Below are 22,744 nucleotides of genomic sequence, written 5' to 3'. Positions count from 1 at the left end.
CTCTTCAGAACAAAGCGACAGTCTCCTGGCCCTCGCCTCGGACCGCTTTCACAGCGCCGGACATGCCGAAAAATTCGCCCTCCCACGCAACCCAACCGGCGTTCTCCTTGCTGCCCTTCAGTCCCAACAATCTGTCCAGGTTGGTGGAAACCATGTCTATCGCTTGCGCCTTGGACAACGAGATGTTGGCGTTGATGTAAGTCCAAGCGGCATCGAGACGAACGTTGCGCGCCATCCACTCTTCGGTGATACCAAGCCCGACGACAATTCCCCGTTTGTGCAGATAAACAGGGAGGGATTCGGCGCTCAGCGGAAGTCCCGGGAGGATACGTCGAGAATCCCAGGATCCGGGGTAGGACCGGGCGGGCGAGACGATCACTCCGATCTCGGCTTTGGCAATTTCGTCCGCGATCTACAGCGTGAAGTGAAGAAAAATCAGCTTCATGACATCCGTCAGCGCATAACGTTTGCGAGGCGACTCACAAGCCATGCCTCGTGAGCGCCAACAAAGGTCATCCTCAAACCCGAAAACTCGCTCTTCAACCTGACGAGGTTCGCCATAATGTCCGCCTTGTCGACTTCGACGACGAGAACCAAGTCTCCCTTGGCGACCTTTTTGAACAATCGCGTCAATTCGGTTTTTTCAGGGTATTCGCCCGAGAGCAATGCCCGCAATACTCCGATATGGGTCGCGGTCGAGATTTTGGAGCTCTGACCCAGCCCGACGTGTACGGCAGCTACTTCGTCAACCAGACCATCTAGACTGGTCTTGCCGTTCGTCGCATAGGAATACGAGACGCCTTGGAAGACGCCGGATTCGATCGGGTGGACGACCCCCTTGGTAACTCCGTTGGCAAAGGCGATTTTCTGGTCTTTACCTCCGAACAGGGCTCCATCCTTGCCGAAAGTAACCATGCCATCGAGAAGGCTAGATCCCTCGGACAAGGTGTCCGGGATCTTGCCATCGGTCGTGACTCTCTCTTGTCGAATCTCCATTAATCCCATGTAAGATCCGTAAGCGGTCAAGCCGGTGGTGATCACACCGCCGTCCAGATTGACAGACTCGTAGTCCCCCGACAGGGGAGTCACGCAATCGGTACCGGCACAAGTGATCTCTCCACCCTCCACGATCACGCGAGAGGCTGCCAACTGAACAGCATCATTCTCGGGGATCAACCGGATCTCCTGGACCGATTCTCCGCCTCGCTTGAGGTAGACTGCAGAGACGCCTTGGAAAACGATGTTCTTGGCGCTATGCTTGGCTCCCAAAGGAGGATCTCCACGGTACTTCATTGTCTCGGCCGCTTCTTTGCTGACATCTCGAGTCTTGGGCATCTTCTGAGCGTGCTCGGGCTTGACGATCGTGAACGAGGTCTCAATCTGAGCAATCCCATCGATGTAAGTCTGGACAGGTGTGGCACCGAGAGCGAGAGGGTTCGAGTCCCAAACGACAACGTCGGCATCGTAACCCTTGAGTAGATGACCGATCCGGTGCCCGAGGCCTAGACGGTTGGCAGGCGTGACGGTGATCGCCTTGAGAGCGGTCGAGGCGTTCAGGCCGAACGCTACGGACTGCTGGGCTTCGTACGGAAGGTATCGGGAATCAAGGACGGGGTGATCGCTCTTGAACATGACTTCGTAGCCATTTTGGACGAGGATGTATGGCGCATAAGGGGAACCGAGGTAGGATTCCTGCTTATAGTTTGCGTTGTTGATGAATAACGCTAGAGCGGGCTTGCCCCCGTACACTTTGCTCAATGAGCCGTTGGACAAGTAGGACTCGTGAGCGTGATGCATGGCAGCAGGGGTGAATTTGAACTCGTTGGTCAGACGAGCGAAAGCGTCAAAGTCGGCCGAAGTGTACGAATGGGTGTTGACAAGCGTCTTCCCCCTCAAAACGTCGGCCAAGACTTCGTACTTGTAGTCTTCAGGGAAGGGCTCCGTATTCTCTTTGCCTGCAGCGCACCACTTGTCCTGCGATTCCTTCAATCTTTGGCCCTCGAGATAGGCCATCCTGAACTCAGCAGCCTGGTCCAAACGATTCATACCGTGGACTCGAAGGATGTTTTCTCCCATCGCACTCTTCATATGACGATAGTGACCTGTACGTTTGTAGGTCGTCGAGTTGCCATCCTGCACGATGGCAAATGGCGATTCGACGATCATGCTGCTGGGGGTATCCTCGCTAGTGATCCTAGACTTGGCGACGAAGGCCTGACCACCCATGTTGTTCGCACTGCCAGGCAGGATCAACATGGTAGAGATACCGCCAGCTCGGATCAAGGGCAACTCGAGGCCGTGGATGTTGAACCCGTTCCAAGAGGCTAGCCAAGGCTGGATGTTGGCCCGAAGAGAGTTGGTGTCTTCCGAAGAAGCGAGACTAGGGGCTGCATCGACCATGGCATGGCTATACAAGGCGAGATCAATATCTAATCACGATTTCCCAAACGAGATCTGCTTACGAGTGAGTATCGACGATTCCAGGAGTGACCCATTTCCCTTCAAGATCGATGGTTTCCACCTCTTCTTTTTCAAGGAGGGCTTGCACATCTGCCATGACATCGCTATGTTTCCCTATCTTGAAGATTACCCCATTCTTCAAGAGAACAGAACCTCCGTAGATGACCTCTTCGCCGTTCTGAGCGCCGGTCCACAGGGTTCCATTGCTGAGCAAGACCGATTTCGTCCCGACCTCGAAACGATCAGACATCGTCCGGTCTTTGGCAAAGTTCGAGGTATCAGGAGGCATGGTTCGAACTTCCTCACATCTAGCCAATCCGGCCTTGATGAAATCAGGGGTTGTCTTGGGTTGAGGACGCGGAAGAGGGAAGAATGGACCAGAGCTCAACAGATGCATAGTGGCGAGCGTGGCCAAGACGCCCAGAAGAGCGTATTTGATCTTCCTTCCATTCTTGCTTCGACGAGCTTTGTCTTCGTTGTCGGTTTCAGTTGGGCTATGATGCGGGAGTACGTCCTTCTCGAGGTCGCCCGAGAGGTGGATCGGTCCAGCGGCACGTTGTCGCATCATGTTGGGATTCGAGGGTTGACAGAGCTGGTCGAAGATCGACGAGAAGCGCGAGATGTTCAAACGGTCTTAGTCTTTGAACACCAAAGTGGTCTGATTAGAGGCCCAGTGCTGTTCGCTGAGGATGCTCGATGCTTTTAACGTGTTGATCGAATGCGCGATCGATAGCAATCGCTGAATACCATATGGGCCTCATCGGTCGCGGCCGTCGACGAGGATCACGGTCAAACCCGAAGGACGAGTGCTGGGGAGGGGGACCCGGCATAGACCGACCCCGCCCGTTCGGATCTGATAGGCGTGACTCGATTTCGAGGTTGACAGCGACAGTGCCGCTTTCAACGCCTCTCCGAGATCCGAATACCATGTTGGACATCTGTGATCAGGATTGTTTGATGGCCCATGGCCCAAGCTCTGACTGATCTGACGCCATCAAGGGATGATGACCCCCTCACTCCGCCAAAAGGAAATCCCCCGAAGCCGAGAGGGCGACGCGCACCGTGACAATCGGAAGATGGGTGCCTGGATAGAATATCCCTCAACACAAACATCCGAGGTCGATCAATCGACTGCGACTGCTACATCTCGACATGCGTGACGACTAGGTCATCGTGACATCAGCAAAGCAGGACCTTTAACAACTCATAATACATCAACGACAGGACTTTGAACAACGCCAATCGACCATCCGGCCTACCGCCTCGGAGCCGTTCGAATTAGCCCCAGCCCATAATATCGTACACAATTCCGCCTATTAACCACATACCCACCTGGCGATGCGATCAGGAGGCATTTTCTACATTATAAAGAACGGAAAGACCAACACAAACATATAATCACTCATTACACTTCGAAAGTCTCGCAAACACAGCCAACATGAATCGCACAGCCCGACCGTACCCGCCCGCTCGGGATTCGTACATGAGCAACAGTAGTGCCATGACCGATTCAAGCCAATCGACGGTCATGACAGACATCTGGGATCACGGCAATGGGCTTACAAGTCTAGGATCCCCCGGTAAAGCAGGATGGAGGACGTCACAGATCGGGTCCCATCGCAACTACGGATACGGCGCCTCGGCCTCCTCGAGACCGTTCTATAAGCGGGCCAGCACGAACATTACCATACCCGACGAGTCACCGGAAAAGAAAGACAAAGCACCTCTGCTGGAAGAGGTCGAGGAAGCCGCAGAGGATGACGCAGATACGGTGGTAGAAGAAGACCTGGAGGGATCTGAGAGGATGAAGCACTTCCCGGAAGCGGATGAGGAAGTGACGATAACCTTCGGTCAAGATACAGGCGAGAGCAAGACCAAGGCAGAGACGTCCCCCCCTAAACCATTGTTTGGGGGAACGACATCCTGGACTAGCGGTTATCCCACCTCTCCGTCTATTCGCGGGTCTATCCGATCACGACCCGCATCGACCCTGTTCTACAAGCCAGTCGACGCGGAGACCTCTTCTCCTCTCCCCGATCGCCAAGCTCTACGAGAATCGCCCAGAAGGGGGAGTCGGACGAGTCATATCGCCGCAGCCCTCGAGGCGCTCGAATCAAAGGCTGCCTCTAGCTCCGAGGGAACTCTCCCGACGACGCCTACCCGGTCGAAGCCTTCGAAGCGAGTCAGCTCGACGATCCAGTCAATCAGCAAAAGCCGAACTGCTGATCAGGATGCCGAGACGCCTGCTTCGGGCATGAAGGCCTCTCCGAGCATTATGGCACTAAGGAATACGGGGGGAATCAAGAATCGGATCAGTATGATCGAGCAGACTAGCGAGGGTCTCCCGCCAACAGATGCGTTCGGGATCACGCCTGGTCCAAGGCAAATCATCGCGACGACCGCTTCGTACGTGCCAAAGTCGCCTGTACCAAGCTTGCGGTCCCCTAGTCAACGGTCATCCAGACTGCTCGAGAGATCGTTGTCACGCCGAACGACGATTACAACCCAGTCTCGTGCAGGAGCATCGTCTTTCGCTGATTTCATCGAAGGTGAAGAGTCAGCCGGTTCAGACATGACCCTGGCGAAAGACGATCGTGTTGCCGACCCGCTAAACCTCCAATCACCTGTCGAGACGTATGAATCCTTTGGCGTCGAGTCGTTTTACGGCGAAGGTTCCCGGTTGGATGCCGATAAGGGGGACCTAGTTGAGAGAGAGGGCGACATCAGGTCAGGCAGCCTGCTCATCACTCCAAGCGGAAACTTAATCAACCTACCTCACGTAGCTCCTCTCAACCTTCATCGGCCAGCAAGCTCGATAGCCAGCGCGAATTGGCGAGGCGAACAGGATAAAATCAGGTTGAATACCGTCCGCGAATTTGACGTGATGACACCCGAATTATCCGACCAGGGCACTCGATCGACAGAGCAGGGCCAATTCCAACTGCTGACGCCGACCTTGTCGGATACGAATAAGGCGCACGATCTACCTCATACACCTCCTCGGGAAGAGGACGCAAAGACCGTATCACCGTCTCATTTCTCCACTAGCAAATCTTTGCGAAGACGAGCCAGGGTACCTCCACCAGAGTTGACGCCAAAAACCGCTGCGACAAGCGTGTTCCGGGCGCCTTCGACGAAGACAGTCAGAACCGCTGCGTGGATACAAGGGACTACCACAGACCCTGATACCGAGAATATTGACCCTGGAAATGCGATCGGACTGGAGACGGCAGGTCATGCGAAAGCCATGATCGACCGGTTCGAGGCTCAAGCCGGAATCGATGATGGTCTCGCAAGCGCAGCCAAATCTCTACCTTCGACACCGATCAAGCGATCAGCTCGGCAGATAGGTTTAGGGACACCACCAGTGAGAGGGAACCAGACGGAATCTCGAATCCCAAGCGGAAGGACTGGTATGCGGGGAGAACTATCCGGCTCGTACGCCAATAACCGCAACAAGCCATTACCAGCAATTTATCCGTACGAAAGTCAGCGAGACGCAGGTTTGAGACCGCCCGAACGAACTTGGACGAGCGAGGAAGTTGTGATCCCCGTATCACCACCGCGCGTGAACGGAAAGAGCTCGTCTCCTTGGAATGCAGGCCATTCGCCGCTAAAGGGAATCGGCAAAAAAGGCAAGAGTCCCCTCAAAGACTTTATGGGCAGGTTGCATGACGTGCGGAACAAGGTCAAGAGCGAAGTGGGGCGAAGACGGGCCGGAACGCTCGAGAAAGTCAACAAGACCCCGTCATGGGTCGTACCCGCTTATAGAGCTGGCGGAGGGACTGATCCCGTCGAAGATGTGTTTGGAAACATGTCCCCTCTCCCTCCCAAACCCACGGAGAAGGAAGCCGAGAACGGCTTGGGACCAGACGTCGGTGTCGCTCACAGCGTGCTCAGCAGCAGCGTAACGCCGTCTCAAACGGCTCCGTTAGTGCGAGATCGGATGGGAGACGCGGAAATGCAGATTGAAGCGCCTCTACAGGAGATGCCCCAGGTAAGCCGACTCAGCAGCCTGGTCTCTGCTCTATAACTGACTCCTGTTTCCCGGTAGCCTGTGCTCAGGCAATCGACCGGCTTTTGCTTACTACCCCCGCCGTGCTCTACGACCGACACGATCGGCTCCTGGATGCCCTCGGATCTGATGTTGACGAGCGGAGCGTTGAGTGTCAAGCCAGCCTTTGAACAAGATGCCTGGCACTTCGAAACACAAGAATGCTCCGATATCAGGTCGCTCTCCTCGAGACAAGCCATAGAACAAGGCATCCCGCCCGTCTTTACCGAAGACGGCAATCAAGCCGATATCCTGGAACTCAGTTTCGGCGAGAACTCTCCTCGACGGTATATAGCTGTGGAGGGGCTCGCGAATCGCCTAGGCTGGGTCAGCGCTTTATGGGATGCGATACTGGCATCGCAGCGCAGAACGGACAGTGTAGCTACGAGCGACAGACATACACAAGGAAACAGCGTATTCTACACGCCGTTTGCGATGGGGCTACAATCGAGCGGTCCCTTGACCATACGAAATCGCGATGCTACGCCTGCCAGCATCAGCACGCTCAGAATGGCTTCCGACTCCACCCCACGCGCCTCTCCGCGAATGGCTTCTGCGCTTAGAAACAGCGTCCAAGGTATGTTCGAAACGCCCGTCGAAGGACGGACTTTGGCGGATCTCAATGGAGAAAACGTGGAAGATCCCACCGGCGAACTCGGTCTCTACAGATCCCATACCCCTATCCCGGCTGAACGAGAATTATCGCTGTTCAGTCGGACGCGGTCAATCGCCAGGAGGAAGAGCACATCGACTTCCATTGCCGGGATGGTACCCAGTGCTGCTGATGGATCGGAAGGGATCCCGAGCTTTGACGAGAGTGACCTCAATCCTTCACGGTCGGCGTCTCAATGTGCTAGACCTGTGCGATCCGAGGTAGAATTTGTTCCACAATCTCATCAAGCGGCTCCTACTCGTGCGCGTTATCCTGGACGAGCGTTACCGCAGCCGAAGATGCCCAGTTTACTAGGGCCTCGACCTGGTCCTCGTGGAATACCTCCAACTGTCGGTCTGGATACTGCTCAGACGGGGAACAAGAGCGAACTAGAGTCTTCAGCACCGCAAGAGCTTACAGCCAGGAACAAGGATCTGCCACCCCAACCGGAAGAAGTTCACGATGAGACGGAACAGCCGCATGGCGATATAGCAGCGAAAACCGAGGAAGTCAAGGAACCGACCAAAGGGAGTCATATCGAGATGCCAGAACTCGCTGGCGACGATGTGGTTCCTGTACCAGAAGCACCTGTTGAGGTGGAGCTTCCCGTACTAGAGATGGCTGTCGAGAGAGAGGTCCCCGCACCGGAGGTCACCCAAGCGGCTGACATCGCCGCGACAGCCACTGACCCCCCTGCTGATGGTGAAGAAGGTGCCCCTACTCAGCCCGCCAACCCAGACGCAGAAGAGTCGGAAGAAGCGGATGTTCCTGCCGAGGAAGAACAAGTCGATCTACCAACCAAGACCGACCTAGACGCGCAATTGGAGACCGTCCGGGCTGAAGCTCGATTCGCGTTTTCTCAGTCTAAGCTTTTACAAGAACAGACTGACGCGATTCGAACGCAAGCCGAGGCTGTCCGTGCCCTGTCTCCTCTGGTCACCAAAGTTGACTCGGTTCACCTGGACATCAAGGAGATCCAAAATTCTCTGCAGATCGCGGCGCTCAGCGCTCTGAAACAAGCTGAAACGCCGCCACTGGATCTTGATGCCATACATGACAAGCTAGATGCTCTAGCGCTAGCTTTGAGCAAACAAGCTATTTCCGAATCTCGTCCAGAGGAACCGGTCAGCGAGAACAAAGCGACGACGGGTCCTGTCCCAGCGGCTACTCCAGCGGAGGCGAACGCACCAAGCTCGATCGCTACAGCTGTAGCTGATGAAGTGCTGAAAACGTCGATCACGGAAATGGCGGAGGGTCAGACAGCCTTGGCAGATCAGGTAAGAGGCTTGGAGCGCAAAATTATCGGGGGATGGCTAAGCTGAGTTACGAGACCTTCTTATATTACAGGTGAAGGAGGTTCTTTCTGTAGTCGAAGGTATACAGGCCGCCCGAGCAGCACAGACCCAGCAGACCGCGGACATGGCCAAATGTAAGCAGACGAATCCCTTTTCTTCTTTGGCCTGAGAGATTTTTGAGAGGCTAACATGCTGGATGACCTGGTAGATCTTGGCCAGCTCAACGGATGGCTGGAACAGTTCGTAATCGGAAGTACGAAAGAGATGCAAAACGTGACCGGACGGTTAGACAGGCTCGTGAAAGAGCTTGCGCCTGAACCGACTCCCGCGCCAGACGGAGGCGAACCGCCGGCTCCTGCCAGACAAGGTGTCGCATCTCTGGTCACACAGGTTCACGACTTGATGCTTGAGCAGAAGCAAAGGACCGATGAAGACGCCTCGACCGCTCAAAGGGTCGACAACTTGCTCAATCAGATGGTCGAGGATCGAAACAGTATGTCGTCACCTTGTCTCGGCTTCTCCCACGAAGTCGGCGATGCTGATTCAAGTGCCATATTGTTTCAGGCTGGACAACGTCACTCGACACCGTCCGCCAAGAGAATGAACAACTTCTTCGCGCCATGGCAACAGGTAAGAATTTCCATATCAAAAACATGACCTCGCCTGCGACCTGACAACATCGCCTGCAGATCTCACGAGCGAAATCCGAGGAGAACGTCTGCGTTTCGTCGAGGCCATGCGGGAGGCAACCAGCGTGAACGTCAGCCGTAAGTAACAATCACTCATATCCTTTCCCAGTCCGGAGGTTTCAATCGCTGATTCCATTCTCATGTTCGCCTCGTAGTCCACATCGAAGAGTTCAAGAACATGCTCAACACGGAAGTCTCCCGAAACATGCAAGAGCTCACCCAGATGCGGGAACAGAAGCGGACGCTCGAATTGCAACTGAGTGACTACTTTGCTCTCATGGCAAAGACCAACAAGGCATCGGATGGCGCGGGCGTGAGTTCAAGCTGAGCTTGACTCGGAAAGAGGAGAGAATCTGAGACTGGTCGCGGGTTTGCATGTGAACGAAAAGTTGAAGCCGATATTACCGGGAACTACGCCGAGGGTCAAGTCGCCTCTGCCTCTTCCACCTACAAGCCCGCAACAACAGGCTTGAGCTGGCTCGTCATAGCGACTTGCAGCTTCACGACCAAATCCTTTGATTTCGTTCCTTTTGCATTATCTATTTCCATGGCGAATCAATTTATGGTCTGCTCTCCTAGTCTTCTCCGAGCTGTCGTCAAATTTCGTCAAAGTTGTTACACGGCCCCAATCCAGCACAAGAGGTCGCATTATCGACCGATCCCGCAACCTCCTTCCGCTTCGTGTACGTCTAGACAAGGACGTGAACAGCTGTATTCCCCGCATCGGCCACACGAATAGGCTCCTGTATATCCGCACGAGCTGCAGATCTTCCTCGCTGGCACCTTAGATGCGGGTGGCGTCGCGTTGAAATAAGGATGATCTTCCGGCTAGGAAGAAAGAGCAGAGCAGTCGTCAGAAGGGTGTCCAGGCTATAGGAACGGAATCGGAGATCTATGCTCACTAGCTCGTCAAGGTATTCCGCAAGTGATTTCTTATACATGAGGAGATTACGGACGTTGGTAGTCTGCTTCTTTTTATTCTTCTTCGTGTCGTCTATCATTGCGAGCGAAGCAGGTAGACCGGCCGGCGCAGCCTTTGTGGGTTTGATTGTCTCCTGTAGCGAGATGGGTGAGGCAAAGGAAGTGGCAGGGACATCTTGGGCGTTGGTACGCTGAAATTACCCCTTTGTAAGCTCGTGCCAATCGCGTAGTTGTGCGACAAGAGTGATGTACGCACCTCGAGCTCTGCCAGCTGCCTCGCTACTCTCCTATTCCGAAACTCTAGCAAAGCATCGTCTTTCGAGCCTCGCGATGTTTCGGTCGGTAGAGCCGCAGCCTGCCTCCGGGCTGTATAGGTCGATCAGTTTGAGCGACACCCACAACGATGTCCGGCTGACTAACGTTGTTTTCTTGTGTTCCGAGCCGTTACAGGCATTGTGAGTGTGCGTCGCTCTGATCGTCCAGTAGACATCAAACAGGAGTGAACATGTACCCAAATCTCGCATCGATAGACCAGAAGGGATCGATCTCGGCTTCTGCCGAAGGACCTCGACCCCGATTGACCTGAGACTCCAAGGGATACCGCCGGCATCTGCTTCTTACCCATATTCACATGACGACTAAAAGCTCTCATTTTGGGGAACTTACTCAATTACTCGACCTTGTCGGGATAACTTCAAGCTGAAAGAGGACAGCCAAAACTCGAAACCTGTCAAACACCGCTTGCTGTGCAACTATGACAACCCGACCTTCTAATTCCGGAACAGCGACACCTCATGAAGGCTTCTCGACCGAGCAATACTTCGAAACGCAACCTCCACCTCCAGATCTTGACGCTCGCATACAGCCAGCTCGAGATTTCGTAGAGCGATGGAACCGGGTGGAGGGGAAGAAGGTTGTTGTGGTGACGGTAAGCTAGGCCACTCCAATCACAAACAAAACTTTTGAGGCTGATACCATCCCGAGAACAGAGTGGAGGGACGACGGTGCCGCTCGAAGCCAATACGTACGTTTTCGAAATAACTGAAAAGTAGGATATCGAGCTCAAACGAGCATCAAATTCAGGGTGAGATTCCTCGACAACTTCTCAGCGGGTGAGTCCTCTGTTGCAACACGTCTACATCCTACTGTGCTAAAGAGACGTCTTGCACTCTAGGAACAAGAGGTTCTACATCCGCAGAATATCTTCTCTCCGCTGGTTACGCCGTCATCTTTCTTCATCGCCAACACTCGCTCAAGCCCTTCTCCCGGCATTACTCTCACTCGCTTAACCCATTCCTGGATCTACTGAATTTGCCAGAGCCCGGAGCGTCTCGACAGGACATATCAGTCACCAACCAAGATGCCAACCACCTCCTGCCCGTCCTCAAAGCGTACAAAGAAGCACAAACAGCGGGAACTTTGTTGCAGATGGATTTCAACACTGTGAACGACTACCTGTGGATATTGAGGGAGATGGCCGGAGTTATGGGAGTCTTGGGTAGACGGGGCATGTTTTACCTAGCTGCTGCAGTCAGCGATTTCTTCCTCCCTCTTGACCGAATGGTAAGTGTTGTGTTCAGGGAGATCGCAGCACAGAGTGCAGAGATTGACGACTTGTTTGCGCGACAGGCGGAGCACAAAATCCAAAGTGTCAAAGGTAACCTTGTGCTGGAGATGGATCAGGTTCCGAAGGTTCTTAGACCTCTGGTGCAGGAATGGTTGCCCGAGGCATATATCGTCTCCTTCAAGGTACGTCATAATAACTCCGGCCGTCTCTGTCCAACAAAGCAGAAGTTGATTTCGATCACATTGCTCTGTTGTCTATTCAGCTCGAGACGGAGCAAGCCCTGCTGATCCCCAAGGCGCAGAAGGCTCTCACCCGATACGGTCACCAAGCGGTCGTCGCCAACGATCTGCACAAGAGGAAGCATGAAGTTTGTCTAGTGGAAAAGACACCCAGATCCGGTCAAGAGGCAGACAGTACCAGCGAGTTCACAGAGACGTGGTTGAAACTGGAGCAGCTAGCCAACCGAAAGACGTCGAGTGGCAGCACGCCCGAGATCGAAGAACTCATCATTGACGAGCTATTGAAACGGCACGAGGTCTGGTTGAAAGGATAAGATCAGCGGGTCAGGCGCGAAAAACGGCGATCAGAGCCATAGTCATAAAGTCGATCAGAAACTCGGGAAATTGTATCACACAAGATGGCCAGTTGCATACAACCTCAGCAGCATAGCATTACTGTCAGCTATGGCCTGGACGAACACCTCACAAAAAGTTGGATATATATTTCTCTCCTTCGGCTAGACTTTACAATATGGCTACATTCGAGCGATTACAACTTGGAAGAAATCGCTTCGTCCTTGAACAGAGAATCGCCCTCGGCATAAACGGCGTCGATGACCTGTTTGTAATGCTGAGCAGCAGCTTGCCTGTTTAACATCGGAAGGGGTAGTCTCAGCTAGGCTCATGAATCGAATCGGATGAATTGCCTTTCACGAGACTCACCTCTTGACCTTCAGGGTCGGCGTGAGGACATGCTCTGGGAAAGGGTCGACCTCCAGGTGCACACCCTTGATCGTCTCGAACCTAAAGCAGCGGAATCATGGTCAGCGTCGTCTGCTATAGCATTACTACCTATATCCTTGACATACCCTGTCAAGCCTGCCTTTCGCGAAAGCTTCTTGAGGTCTCGCAGCACCTGTCTTCGAACTCGCTTATCGTTGATGAGGCTCTTGATCTTGTTCAGATCGGTAGGATCGACCTTTTCACCGGTCACGCGCTGGATCAAGGCCGCCGACTGTACGGGGTCGCAGATTCCGATCAAGATGATATGGGATTGGAGGCCGTCTCCATGAACCAGCAAGGTTGAGAAAAGTGGGTTGAGGGCGTAGACACCTTCGACCTTTTCGAGCGCGACGTATTCTCTGATCAAGCGACAAACTCGTGAGATACATGCAGCCGACAAATAAGCCAACCGACAAACTCACCCTTGTGATAGCTTCATTACGTTCTTGATTCGATCAACGATCTTGACCCGTCCGACATGATCGATGGCCGCAATATCTCCCGTGTGGAACCATCCGTCCTCGTCGATGGCTTTCTTGGTGTTTTCGGGGTCTCGGTGGTACCGCGAGATGATCATCGGGCCGCCGATAAGCAACCTTTCGAACAACAAACAGCACGTCAGGATACAGAGCCGTCGGCTTGCTGGACCTCGCGAACTCACTCTCCACGAGGGTAAGGTTTGTCATTGACAGTGTACTGTGTGCATACGAGCGGTTGCGAATTAATGCCAAAATCCCCGCTGGGCAGATCATGGCAAAGGCTGAACTTACGTTGAGCTCTGCAACGTCAACAAGCTTGAGCTTGATACCGGCTCGAGGGTATCCGGTTGTACCCAAGTGACCGACATCCCACGCGATACTATAAAAGTCGGGCCCATGTGACCGAGCAGGTTCAGTGAAACGATCCTCTCTCGGTAGCAAGATACGACTCACCCAGAGGTACACGTCCCCACAGTCTCGGTTAGACCGTACCCTTCGGTTACGTCACAACTAAAACAAGCTTTGAGGACTTCCAATACCTCGCCCGAGATAGGGGCACTACCGCTGGCGATAAACAATACCCTTCCTCCGAGCAGGTTGCGGACCTATCATGTGATACGTGACGTTACCTTCTTCAGCGATCATTACGATTCAAGCCGTACGATCGTTTGTGGACTTACCTTGCGGAAGACTAGAGCGTCATAGATGGCATGCTTGACCTCACCGGTCTTTCGGTAATGCTGAATCTTGGCGTTGATCGCCTTTGACAAGAGAGCTCCCTTGACACCCCCGGCGTTGACTTGAGCCATGATCGCCTGGTGGATTCTATCTCGCCTCGACCGCGGTCAGCCTGACATGGCTGATATAGGGAACGTGGCACGCGGACTGACCTGTTTAGTACCCTAGGCACCGAGGGGAAGAGGTGCGGCTGGATGATCTGAGCGTCCTCGAGCAATCGCAAGGGGTCTCCAGTGGTATAAGCGAGGACACCGTCGATGTGGATCACAAGCAGCTCCATAAACCTCTCGAAACTGTGTTGCGAAAAAACGCCGAGGTTTTAACTACTCATTCAATCTTGTCAGTCTCTAAAACTCCCTGACCCACATGTGTGCAAGAGGCAAGTAGCTGATCATGACGGGTTGTTCCCATTCCGGAACAGCGGCGGCACCGAAAGACTGAGCGATGACCGCGTGCGTGACGGCCGAATGGGTTAAGACGACACCCTTGGGGTTGCCCGTCGTCCCGCTCGTATAGCTGATCGTCGCCGTCTGTTCAGGTCGGGGCGGCCTGACCTGAATCTTTCGTTTGAGTCCCTCCTTGGCACCCCAGATCTCAAAGTCGGGCAATTCCCAGAGCTCGACCCCGGTCGTCTCGGCCCAAGCCTTGAGGACGGCTCCTTCTCGCTCCATCAGCGTGTCCATGCTGACGATCACACGCAAGCTCGGGCACTTGGGAGCGACCTTGAGCAGCGCAGGGATGTGGCTCGACGCGGTAAAGACGATGCTCAAGGGGGAATGGTTGATGACGTATTCCACGACGTTAGGTCCGAGCGTATCGTAAAGGGGGATCCCGACTAGGGAGAACGCATGCCCAGCGAGATCGACCAGCTGCCATTCCGCTCGATTCATGCTCCAGATCCCTACTCCGTAACCCGAAATCTCATCGATAGGCTCCGGTCGACCAGAAGGTCCCGAACCTCGAGGGCCGAGTCGACCGTCCTGTTCGAGAGCGACGATGGCACGGCCGATGTTCAGCCTGCGTTCACGGGCCGTGAGGTAGGTCATCCCGGTCAGCACGGGGGAAAAGACCGCAGGCGAGGTAGGAGTAGCTGTCGCCAAGATGGGTCTCCATCGGAAGAGGTCCTTGGTGGTATTGCGGTCGGCAGCTATGACAAAGCATACGGTGTGACGTTAGGATACGAAAGCTGAGCGATCTCCTCATGTAGATTGCTTACACTGCTCGAAAAGCTCGTGGATCGTGAGCGGCTGGTTCTGGGTCAAGGCCGAGACGGGAAAGATAGCTATAGTGCGAAAACAACGATCAGCTCTTACGCTTAATCCGTGAGTCCAGCTACCAGCACTCACGGGTTGTGTAGACGCCTTTTCCAATGCAGCCTCCGGTCAGCCAGAGCGAGCAATATAGCAAGGTAGACGCTCAAAGAACTCACCGGACTGGCCCTGTTTCGCTGTGCCAGGTTCCTCCTTCAAGTATCAAGAACCGGAATGTCAGCTCTCGCGGCCATTGTTCGGTATGAACGTCTATCCACTTACGACTGCCTGACGGGTCAGGTCGAGATCTTCTGGGTAGGGTACGACTGGCATGACGCGGACTTTTGCACAAGATACGAGGCGGTTGGTATTCGAGCTATCTGGTTGCTAGCTTGCAAGCTGACGATGTGTTGTCCAGCTTGCAACGACGACGACGACCATCAACTTGCAACTTGTAGTCACACGTCGAGAGGGGGCACAATGGGAAGGAGGAGGGCAAGCGGGGGGGAATGGCAAGGTAACCGGCTCAATTGCCGGCTACTCGCTCTCTCGCGGATGCAAATACGATGATACCGGCGCGCGGCAGCACGGGGCCCATCACGACCGTGTCCTTGATCCGGGGAAGAAGGAGGATGCGCCTATCATTTCTGCACATTCGTCGCCCCATATACACATCTACAATGACCACACCTTGATCTCGCCATCCTTGCCTCCGCTGACGAGGTACTTGTCCCAAAACCTCATCCTCTCCACCGGCTTGACGTGTCCGTTGACGACGAGCTTCTTGTGCTCGCCCGACGTTCGGTTGTAGACCTCGACCCCGTTCTCACCCGTACAGGCGACAATCTTGCGGCTGTCGAATTGAACGGCCGTAACAGGGAAGTCGTATTTGAGCGTGTCAACGATGCTGCCCGTGCGGAGGTCCCATGTCTGTTTGAAAACACGAAACAAGGTTCAGCCACGACTCGCTCAACGAAATATGCCACATCGAGACCCTTCGACGTACCCGTATGGTCTTGTCTAGGCTACCGCTGATGATGTAAGACTCGTCGAATTGCAAGCACGTGACGGGGCCCATGTGCCCTATGAGCGTTCGGTGCGCTTGACCCGTTCGCACTGGTGAGCAAGAGTACGCCATGGGCATCAGCAAGATATATCACACCTCACTCCCTTCAATACACGACTCACTGTCCCACATCCTAACCCCTCCATCCCCGCTTCCAGTAGCCAAAGCATATCCCCAAAATTGCACCCCTCCCACAAAGTCCTGGTACATTTCCCAGCTCCCATCGGCAAACGGTGGGGTGGGTACGGCAAACTGCCCCGTCGTCGCGTTCAGAACCCCGGACCCTGGCATACCCATCATCATCCCCGGTCCAGGCGAGGCGAGGAACGGATCGTCAAACGGATCATAATCCCCTCCGCCAGCATATGGGGAAGAGATCGAATTCCTATACGTCGACCCTCTACCCAAGATTCCCGGTCGACGAGGTGAAGAGACGGGCGTCGTAGCCGGGTTGATCGTGTTAATCGTCATGGCCGGAGGGTTCGAGATGGCCCACAGGATATCCATGGTGAGGATACATTGACCTGTATTGACGTCCCACTGTCGGACCGTCTTGTCGTTAGAACCCGTTACCAGACAGTTGTCTTCGTAGTATAGCGAGGTGATGCTCTTGCTGTGCCCCTCTAGCACTCGGAGGCAAGGATCGCCTTCGAGCCGTTTATCCTTTTCGACGTTCGCCAGTTCGCGATCCTCGTCCTCGTCCCGACCTTGCCTCGAGGTGTGCTCGTCGATCATGTCTGCTCGAACGTTGGGTAGTCTGTGGTCCGCACTAGCGTCCAAGAGGCCATCCAGCCCCCTTCTCCGCTTTTCCTCGGCCTCGCGTCGAGACTCTTCCCATTCTTCGACCCGACCCAATTCCCATAGTCGTACGGCCCCATCGCTGCCGCCTGTCAATGCCACGGCTCCCTCAACCTGGACGCACTTGACGAGTCCATCATGGCCCCTCAACAGGCCCATCTCTTCTCCGTCGCAGAGATCCCAGACCCGAACCGTGTCATCCTGACCAGCAGTCACGGCCACGCCATACGGTTCGGAAAAGTCGAGCGATGTTATCCCTCCCGGATGGGAAGAGAGGGTCATGAATGCCACGTCCTTTGGTAGCTCGTCGTGCTCCGAAGGCAAGAATGCCGGTCCTCGTCGTCTTCGCGAAGGTAGCGAGGATGAGTTTTGTGCATTAGTGCCGGATGAAGGTTTCGAGTGGTCCTGTGCCGATGTTGACGACGAAGTCGTAGCGATGGCTGGGTTGGTCATGGCCTCCTTGACACCCTCAACTGCGAGCAGATGTGAATGATTCGTTAGAAATAACGAACGTATGATGTTGTCGAGAATCTCGGAGTGCGATACTCACGTTCGTCTTCGAGCTCGAGTTCTTCCTCTTGCATCTTGATCATGCTGCCCTCTAGCCGACGTCGGATCACCTCGAGAGCGTCGATCTTTACCGTGACGCTATCTATCTCGGCGGCGATCAGGTTCTGTAGCGACAGGAAACCCATAAATTCAGGCGATCAGAATTTAACAGGCCTGATAATGCTTCTGTCGAGCTTCGGACAAGACTCTATTGCTCACCTTTCTCACGGTCAAGTTGTCCTTGTCCACCGCAATCTCCTTGACCTGCCTCGTGAGCTCGTCCAGCCCCAAACCTTCCATGATCCCCATCTCTCTCGCTCCCTCCCCCTTGCCTCCTCTGCCCTTCCTCAACCGTCTCCTCCTAGACTTTCTCGCTCTCGACCGCTCCTCTTCTAACTCGAGCTCGGTCTGTTCTTCGCCCTCGTTGGTCAATAAACCCCGGGCTCGATCGCCGAGCTTTTTCAAGCCGATCTTGTTGCCAGGAGCATCGAGGAGCAAGAGGTCGTCGTCCGCTACGCCTCCACGAACTCGACGTCTCCGTTGTTTAGCGAGCTCCGAAGTCGGAATGGTCGCCTTGAACCCCCTGATCAGGGAGACCGTGCTCTCCGTTCCTTCTCCCGCTCTGTTCTCCAGCAGACGGCTGCTATCCGATGACGACGAACTCGGGTTGGAATTGCTTCCCGGGATCGAGAGGTTCAAGAGCGCAGGTACGTTCTCGAGGATGGCCAACGAGGTCGATGTCTCTGCCGGCTGTTTATAAGGGATATGGGTGGTATAATGTCCTAGACGAGTGGTGAAGCTGGCATTATCCTTGATAGCCAGCCGGGAGTTGTTTTGACCGTATCCGAGAGCTCGGGATGCGCCTTGGGAGGTCTTCATGGATTGGGCGGAGATGACATGCGGGACGACTAGTTCGAGATGTCCGGATCGTGCAGCAGACTCAGTCCAATCGATCAGGTGATACAAAGCAGGAGCTGACTGCAGACGTACGATCGTTAAGCTTGCTCAAACCCTCTGCCCGCCGAGATTCGCCATGAAACGGGGTCATGAGCGCCTCCTTGACGATGCTGAGCGTATTGCTCGAGCTCGCCAAGGTGGCCGCGATGGGTTCCAGGGCGTCGCTCAAGGGGCGACGTGAGCTCTTTTGGTTGCTCATCGATGATGCATCGAGGTCAGAGGTTGTGCTATGTCAAGAGTCTTGCCCACTGCAGGGGCTTCGCAACGAAGTATATAACTAGGATTCACCTCGTCTACGCTTCATTGGATGACTCTGAGGTCGTCCTCCTCATCGTCATCGTGAGCGGGGAGATGGGGTGAACATGATTACACGGACATCATAAATAGACGCTCGATGTCCGCTTGGGGCTCTGGTTGATTAAGTCGCGCGAGGATGAGACGCGTTCGACCTCTGCTTAGAGTCTCTTCAACTTGTGGTGGTATACTCGACGCTACACCCAAATGCAGTCTCGCTATCTTTTATATTTATGTATCAATGCCATAGCTAACTTTCTTGATGGTCCTCAAGCTTGTGGGTCCTCACGATCTCAAACCCGATTTCTCCCTACCTCCAGGATCGGCGATCAAGGGTACTATCGGGACGCTCAGGACCCTCTCGCGGGACGGTCCGCTCGTGTTCCACCTCGTCATTCACGAACCCGCCGAACCGATTCACAAGGGGCCATTCAAGAAAGCTGTGGTCACGATCACCACCGGTCTCAAGAATAGTGGGAACCATGCCGAGCTTCTCCAGCTGGCTCATGAGGCCTTGAGACAGGCGATGAAAGATAATCACAAGGTGGTCCTACATCTGGATGTCAAGGGGTGCCGCGTACAGAGCTGTGTAGCCAACCCGGAAAAGAAACGAAGAGAGGCGGACCTCAGGCTGGAAAACGGTTCGAAATTGCAGGTGGTCGGACCTACAGGAGAGCTCGGCGAGGTGGTCGATTTCTTCTCTGGCAAGTCGACAGCCTTTTCCCGTCTCTGTATGACGAATCATCGCGCATCGAGAGCTGACCTGCTTTCTTTCCGCTTGTTTTGCGACGGGCTACACGTAGAATCGACGGTCAACGAAAGAGACTGGTTCTCGAGTCCTCCTGATTCTCAATCCCAACCAGCTCCCTTCGAGCCTACGCCGAGACCGGACGGCACGGTACCTCTGACGGAATTGCCCATACCTCGACCTGGACCTCAAGCGGGGACCGGCACTAGCGCTAGCAGAAAGTCGGGCACTGATAAACAGTCGAGGGGAAAGAAACAGGCTGCTAGTTTCAAGCATCCGAGCACAGCGACTACCGGCAGACCGATGAACAACAGCAAGCAAGCTCAAGCAATGTCAACTAAAGGAGTGCAAGCGCAGGCTACCGGGGCTCGGGTGGAGGAGCTGTTTGCCAACCTGGATCGTAACCTGGCGCATTCCCCACGGTACTCGGTGGTCGAGGACCCCGAACAGCGTGAGATCTCCACGGAAGGCCGGGATAGGCCGGTCCAGAAGAAACGCCGACGAGAGGTCTCGCCGAGGCCTGTTGGATCCAACGACACATCCGGGAGTCATTCGGCCAACAATACGACGTCTATGCCGCCTCCTGCTATCCCCCGGGTGGCTGCTCCTGTTCACTCTGCATCTCCCGATCCCATTCTGATTCCCATCCCGACGGCGGCTCAGGCATCGAGAGATCCTGTGGTCAGCAATTCGAAGTCTGCGCCTGTCGCAAACACTTCTACCGCCGCTAGTGCGGTGACAAGTTCAGATATCGGTTCTTCCTCAAAATCTCTTGCTGCAGCAGCACCAAAAGCTGTCCCCACACAACCCATCTCTTCACTAGTCGACCCGGACAAACATATCGCCAAGCGTCTCAAAGCGCAAAAGATCGCCGAGCGAAGACAAGCGCGCGCGCTCGAACAGGCCGGGCTGAGCGGTCAATCCATCGTCGATCGGGAAGAGAGGGCGAAAAGAGTCAGGGAGGAGATCGATACGGTCTATAAGCGCGGATTGGAGAAGGCTGTCGCTTTAGTGGTCGAGGTCAGTGCGGTCCGCTCTGGTCCCCCTGAGCTTGCTGAAGCGTGCGAATGAGCTGAACGCCTGTCTACCCACTGTCAGTACAAGTACAACTTGATAGGAAAGAGTTTGACTTACCATATGCTCGATCACTGGGTCAATTCGGATCGTCCGTTGACCGGAGGGGAACGAGGCGATACTATAGCGGTCATCAGGGATTACTCCTTCATCCCTTCTGACGGCAGAAGTAAGACGGGCGTGGATCTTGCGGGATTGTCAGACAGGGACTGACCTGGACTCGGTTACGATAGATGACAACCGGTACAACTTTCAACTGCAAGATCCTTCGGTGGATCCAGACGATTTTTTCATCCTCACCGTCTTTTCTGCGACCCGGTTAGAATTACCAAATCAATTGTTGCGGGGCAGTGTTCTGTTGATCAGGGATATATGGGTAAGTCAGATCAATCTCAGGTGATAGCAGACCAATTGGGAGCCGCTATCGTTGACGCTGCGTGATTTTCAGGTGACAAGAGGACCGAATGGACGGCAGCGAATGAGCGGGAAAACGCAGTCCCATTCTGGTTTCCAATGGGCTTGTCTGGAGTTGAAACCGGACGGGACTACCATCGAGCATGTGGGAACGGGCAGGAAAGCCGTCAAGTATCCCGAGCTTGGGCCGACCGAGCGTCAAAGGATGACCAGATTGAAAGACTGGTGGGTGTATGTGGCCAAGCCACAGGGTGTGTCAGGAGATTCAACAGTCGGCGAAACGGTCTCGCATTACGGAAGCAACGGAAAGACTTCCAAGCGGGCGACTGTCGGCGAGATGAAGCCTTTTGCTTTTTACGATCTTGTTGCCGAGGTAAGCCAAATTGCTTTCCGACAGAGCTTTCGCGTCAACGGTCTTGAATTTGCGCCATCGATCAGGTGTTGTATACCTCAAAAGGTTATGCCGGAGTTATGGCCGTGTATGTGACCGACTATACGTCAAATTCGGAAATAGAAGACGACGACAGAGTTCTTGCGCATCACCCACATTTGAGAAAGATGATCATGGAGGTCACCTTTTGGGACAGCAACGCTGCAGAAGCAGACAAGCAAGAACTTAAAGAAGGCGATTTCGTCTTCTTGCGCAATCTACATTGTAAGGTCAAGCATGGGACCTTACAAGGGGTCCTGCATGACAATGTCCGAACGGGAAGCAGGGCTACGATCGAGATGGGGCAGACTTGGAAGAAGATGAACATCACAGACCCGTTGGTGGTCGAGCTATTGAGGTGGGTGTGGTTGGGTTTGCCCCTCGATATTCCGCACTGAAGACTAGCCTTCCGATCCGCAGTCGGAAGGAAGATCTAGCATCAAGACCGTCCACGCAGAATGAAGCAACCCAAGCACCAGCCATCGCGTCGGCGGAATCGGATTGGAATGGTAGGTTCAAGTTGTGCATAAAGGTCGATCCGACACACGTTGACCCTACTCACGTTGTAGAGACCATGAACCACTCGATTCGCACGGAGCATACTGGCCAACCTTCTTCAACAATCCGCGAGATTCTGGATAACCCGTCTGTGCCAAATCGATTCCGACTCAAAGCTCGTGCGAGCGCGATCAGGCCCATAGGGAAAAATTTGGGCGACATGATTATAAAGTGGTGTCTCGTGTGTAGTAGAAGGTCTGTCTGGTGACTCAATTGGGTTGTCTCCTCGGAAGCTGACGAGTCGTCCATGTTCGCCAGTTTTAAACATGAGTACTGCACGAAATGCAAGGATAAAGACCTCTTGAACGCGGAATATCGCTACCGATTCTGGGCGATCTTGCAGGATGAGCCCGATGGTCCGAAGTTGCCTTGTCAGATGGAACATCAGTTCATAGTAAGCGAGATACATCGGAATGCGTTCGCTCCTCAGACCTGACATTTTCCCTTGATAGCAAAACATTCTACATCGGTTGCCGGGCATCAAGTCGCCGGCGGAATCGTTGACCCCCTTGTTCATCCAGGCTACTGCCAAGATCCGGAATGTCCTGTGGGATTTCAAGGTCGACGACGTTTTCCCAAGAAATCAGATTGATCTGAGCATAGAGAGCTATCTAGTGGAACACCCTTCTCTTCCCGATCGATCAGTGGTCATGTATAGGGTCTTTGGGATGACCGTCGTCTAGAAATATTGCGGTGTAGGCGTCTCTTCTTGGTTGTATGCTTAGGTAATCATTCCTGTCATTCCCGTTG

At 54.2% G+C, this 22,744-nt stretch overlaps 7 protein-coding genes across 7 annotated transcripts; 3 read left to right on the top strand and 4 right to left on the bottom strand.

Annotated features, from left to right (window-relative positions):
• Nucleotides 1–4: 4 nt before the first annotated feature.
• Nucleotides 5–2,857, bottom strand: HD553DRAFT_327578 (uncharacterized protein; the record flags this gene model as incomplete). Its single annotated transcript, XM_046181828.1, has 3 exons — nt 5–412; nt 484–2,407; nt 2,463–2,857. 3 exons carry the CDS (start codon nt 2,855–2,857, stop codon nt 5–7), a joined length of 2,727 nt encoding a protein of 908 aa, XP_046040429.1.
• A 791-nt stretch (nt 2,858–3,648) lies between these two features.
• HD553DRAFT_16325 (uncharacterized protein) lies at nt 3,649–9,731 on the top strand. Its single transcript, XM_046176839.1, has 8 exons — nt 3,649–6,457; nt 6,515–8,443; nt 8,514–8,595; nt 8,670–8,954; nt 9,026–9,091; nt 9,151–9,228; nt 9,306–9,463; nt 9,540–9,731. The coding sequence occupies exons 1-8, from the start codon at nt 3,899–3,901 to the stop codon at nt 9,621–9,623; spliced, it is 5,241 nt and encodes a 1,746-aa protein (XP_046040428.1). The 5' UTR covers nt 3,649–3,898; the 3' UTR covers nt 9,624–9,731.
• On the bottom strand, nt 9,666–10,561 carry HD553DRAFT_303381 (uncharacterized protein; the record flags this gene model as incomplete). The annotated part of the gene is made up of 4 exons (XM_046178865.1): nt 9,666–9,978; nt 10,053–10,262; nt 10,328–10,437; nt 10,492–10,561. 4 exons carry the CDS (start codon nt 10,559–10,561, stop codon nt 9,799–9,801), a joined length of 570 nt encoding a protein of 189 aa, XP_046040427.1. The 3' UTR covers nt 9,666–9,798.
• Nucleotides 10,562–10,825: 264 nt separating this feature from the next.
• On the top strand, nt 10,826–12,373 carry HD553DRAFT_354408 (DNA/pantothenate metabolism flavoprotein; the record flags this gene model as incomplete). Its single annotated transcript, XM_046183796.1, has 6 exons — nt 10,826–10,999; nt 11,061–11,095; nt 11,155–11,183; nt 11,246–11,634; nt 11,701–11,820; nt 11,901–12,373. The coding sequence occupies 6 exons, from the start codon at nt 10,826–10,828 to the stop codon at nt 12,189–12,191; spliced, it is 1,038 nt and encodes a 345-aa protein (XP_046040426.1). The 3' UTR covers nt 12,192–12,373.
• Nucleotides 12,206–15,530, bottom strand: HD553DRAFT_16179 (uncharacterized protein). The gene is made up of 14 exons (XM_046176831.1): nt 15,389–15,530; nt 15,286–15,319; nt 15,203–15,217; nt 15,073–15,138; nt 14,223–15,003; nt 14,009–14,149; nt 13,799–13,943; nt 13,572–13,723; nt 13,410–13,497; nt 13,301–13,335; nt 13,062–13,235; nt 12,726–12,998; nt 12,580–12,660; nt 12,206–12,503 (listed from the first exon to the last, which is right to left on the bottom strand). Exons 1-14 carry the CDS (start codon nt 15,437–15,439, stop codon nt 12,407–12,409), a joined length of 2,133 nt encoding a protein of 710 aa, XP_046040425.1. The 5' UTR covers nt 15,440–15,530; the 3' UTR covers nt 12,206–12,406.
• A 52-nt stretch (nt 15,531–15,582) lies between these two features.
• On the bottom strand, nt 15,583–18,926 carry HD553DRAFT_303372 (putative peripheral protein of the cytosolic face of the mitochondrial outer membrane). Its single transcript, XM_046178864.1, has 6 exons — nt 18,510–18,926; nt 17,739–18,427; nt 17,521–17,644; nt 16,295–17,443; nt 16,113–16,222; nt 15,583–16,036 (listed from the first exon to the last, which is right to left on the bottom strand). The coding sequence occupies exons 1-6, from the start codon at nt 18,673–18,675 to the stop codon at nt 15,782–15,784; spliced, it is 2,493 nt and encodes an 830-aa protein (XP_046040424.1). The 5' UTR covers nt 18,676–18,926; the 3' UTR covers nt 15,583–15,781.
• Nucleotides 18,927–18,960: 34 nt separating this feature from the next.
• HD553DRAFT_16111 (uncharacterized protein) lies at nt 18,961–21,913 on the top strand. The gene is made up of 6 exons (XM_046176830.1): nt 18,961–19,474; nt 19,574–20,538; nt 20,617–20,761; nt 20,826–20,968; nt 21,041–21,379; nt 21,445–21,913. The coding sequence occupies exons 1-6, from the start codon at nt 19,033–19,035 to the stop codon at nt 21,832–21,834; spliced, it is 2,424 nt and encodes an 807-aa protein (XP_046040423.1). The 5' UTR covers nt 18,961–19,032; the 3' UTR covers nt 21,835–21,913.
• The last annotated feature ends 831 nt before the right edge of the window (nt 21,914–22,744 follow it).

This window comes from Filobasidium floriforme (genome assembly GCF_021052385.1).
Source record: "Filobasidium floriforme strain CBS 6241 chromosome Unknown HD553scaffold_1, whole genome shotgun sequence".
Classification (NCBI taxonomy): Eukaryota; Fungi; Basidiomycota; class Tremellomycetes; order Filobasidiales; family Filobasidiaceae; genus Filobasidium; species Filobasidium floriforme.
Note: the sequence above shows the minus strand (reverse complement) of the source record. Positions and strands in the feature narration are given on the sequence as shown.

Bases quoted from the DNA above. Each gene is read 5' to 3' on its own strand.
- HD553DRAFT_16111 (XM_046176830.1), top strand. From the start codon at position 19,033: ATGGTCCTCAAGCTTGTGGGTCCTCACGATCTCAAACCCGATTTCTCC. The intron at 20,969-21,040 runs GTAAGTCAGATC...CGTGATTTTCAG, and splicing joins TGTTGATCAGGGATATATGG to GTGACAAGAGGACCGAATGG. The intron at 21,380-21,444 runs GTAAGCCAAATT...GCCATCGATCAG, and splicing joins TTTACGATCTTGTTGCCGAG to GTGTTGTATACCTCAAAAGG.
- HD553DRAFT_16325 (XM_046176839.1), top strand. From the start codon at position 3,899: ATGAATCGCACAGCCCGACCGTACCCGCCCGCTCGGGATTCGTACATG. The intron at 9,092-9,150 runs GTAAGAATTTCC...CATCGCCTGCAG, and splicing joins TCTTCGCGCCATGGCAACAG to ATCTCACGAGCGAAATCCGA. The intron at 9,464-9,539 runs GTGAGTTCAAGC...GTGAACGAAAAG, and splicing joins AGGCATCGGATGGCGCGGGC to TTGAAGCCGATATTACCGGG.
- HD553DRAFT_303372 (XM_046178864.1), bottom strand. From the start codon at position 18,675: ATGAGCAACCAAAAGAGCTCACGTCGCCCCTTGAGCGACGCCCTGGAA. The intron at 17,444-17,520 runs GTGAGTATCGCA...ATCTGCTCGCAG, and splicing joins ACTCGAGCTCGAAGACGAAC to TTGAGGGTGTCAAGGAGGCC. The intron at 16,037-16,112 runs GTACGTCGAAGG...GTTTTCAAACAG, and splicing joins GCCTAGACAAGACCATACGG to ACATGGGACCTCCGCACGGG.
- HD553DRAFT_16179 (XM_046176831.1), bottom strand. From the start codon at position 15,439: ATGCCAGTCGTACCCTACCCAGAAGATCTCGACCTGACCCGTCAGGCA. The intron at 15,004-15,072 runs GTAAGCAATCTA...GCTTTGTCATAG, and splicing joins CCACGAGCTTTTCGAGCAGT to CTGCCGACCGCAATACCACC. The intron at 12,504-12,579 runs GTGAGTCTCGTG...GATGTTAAACAG, and splicing joins CCGACCCTGAAGGTCAAGAG to GCAAGCTGCTGCTCAGCATT.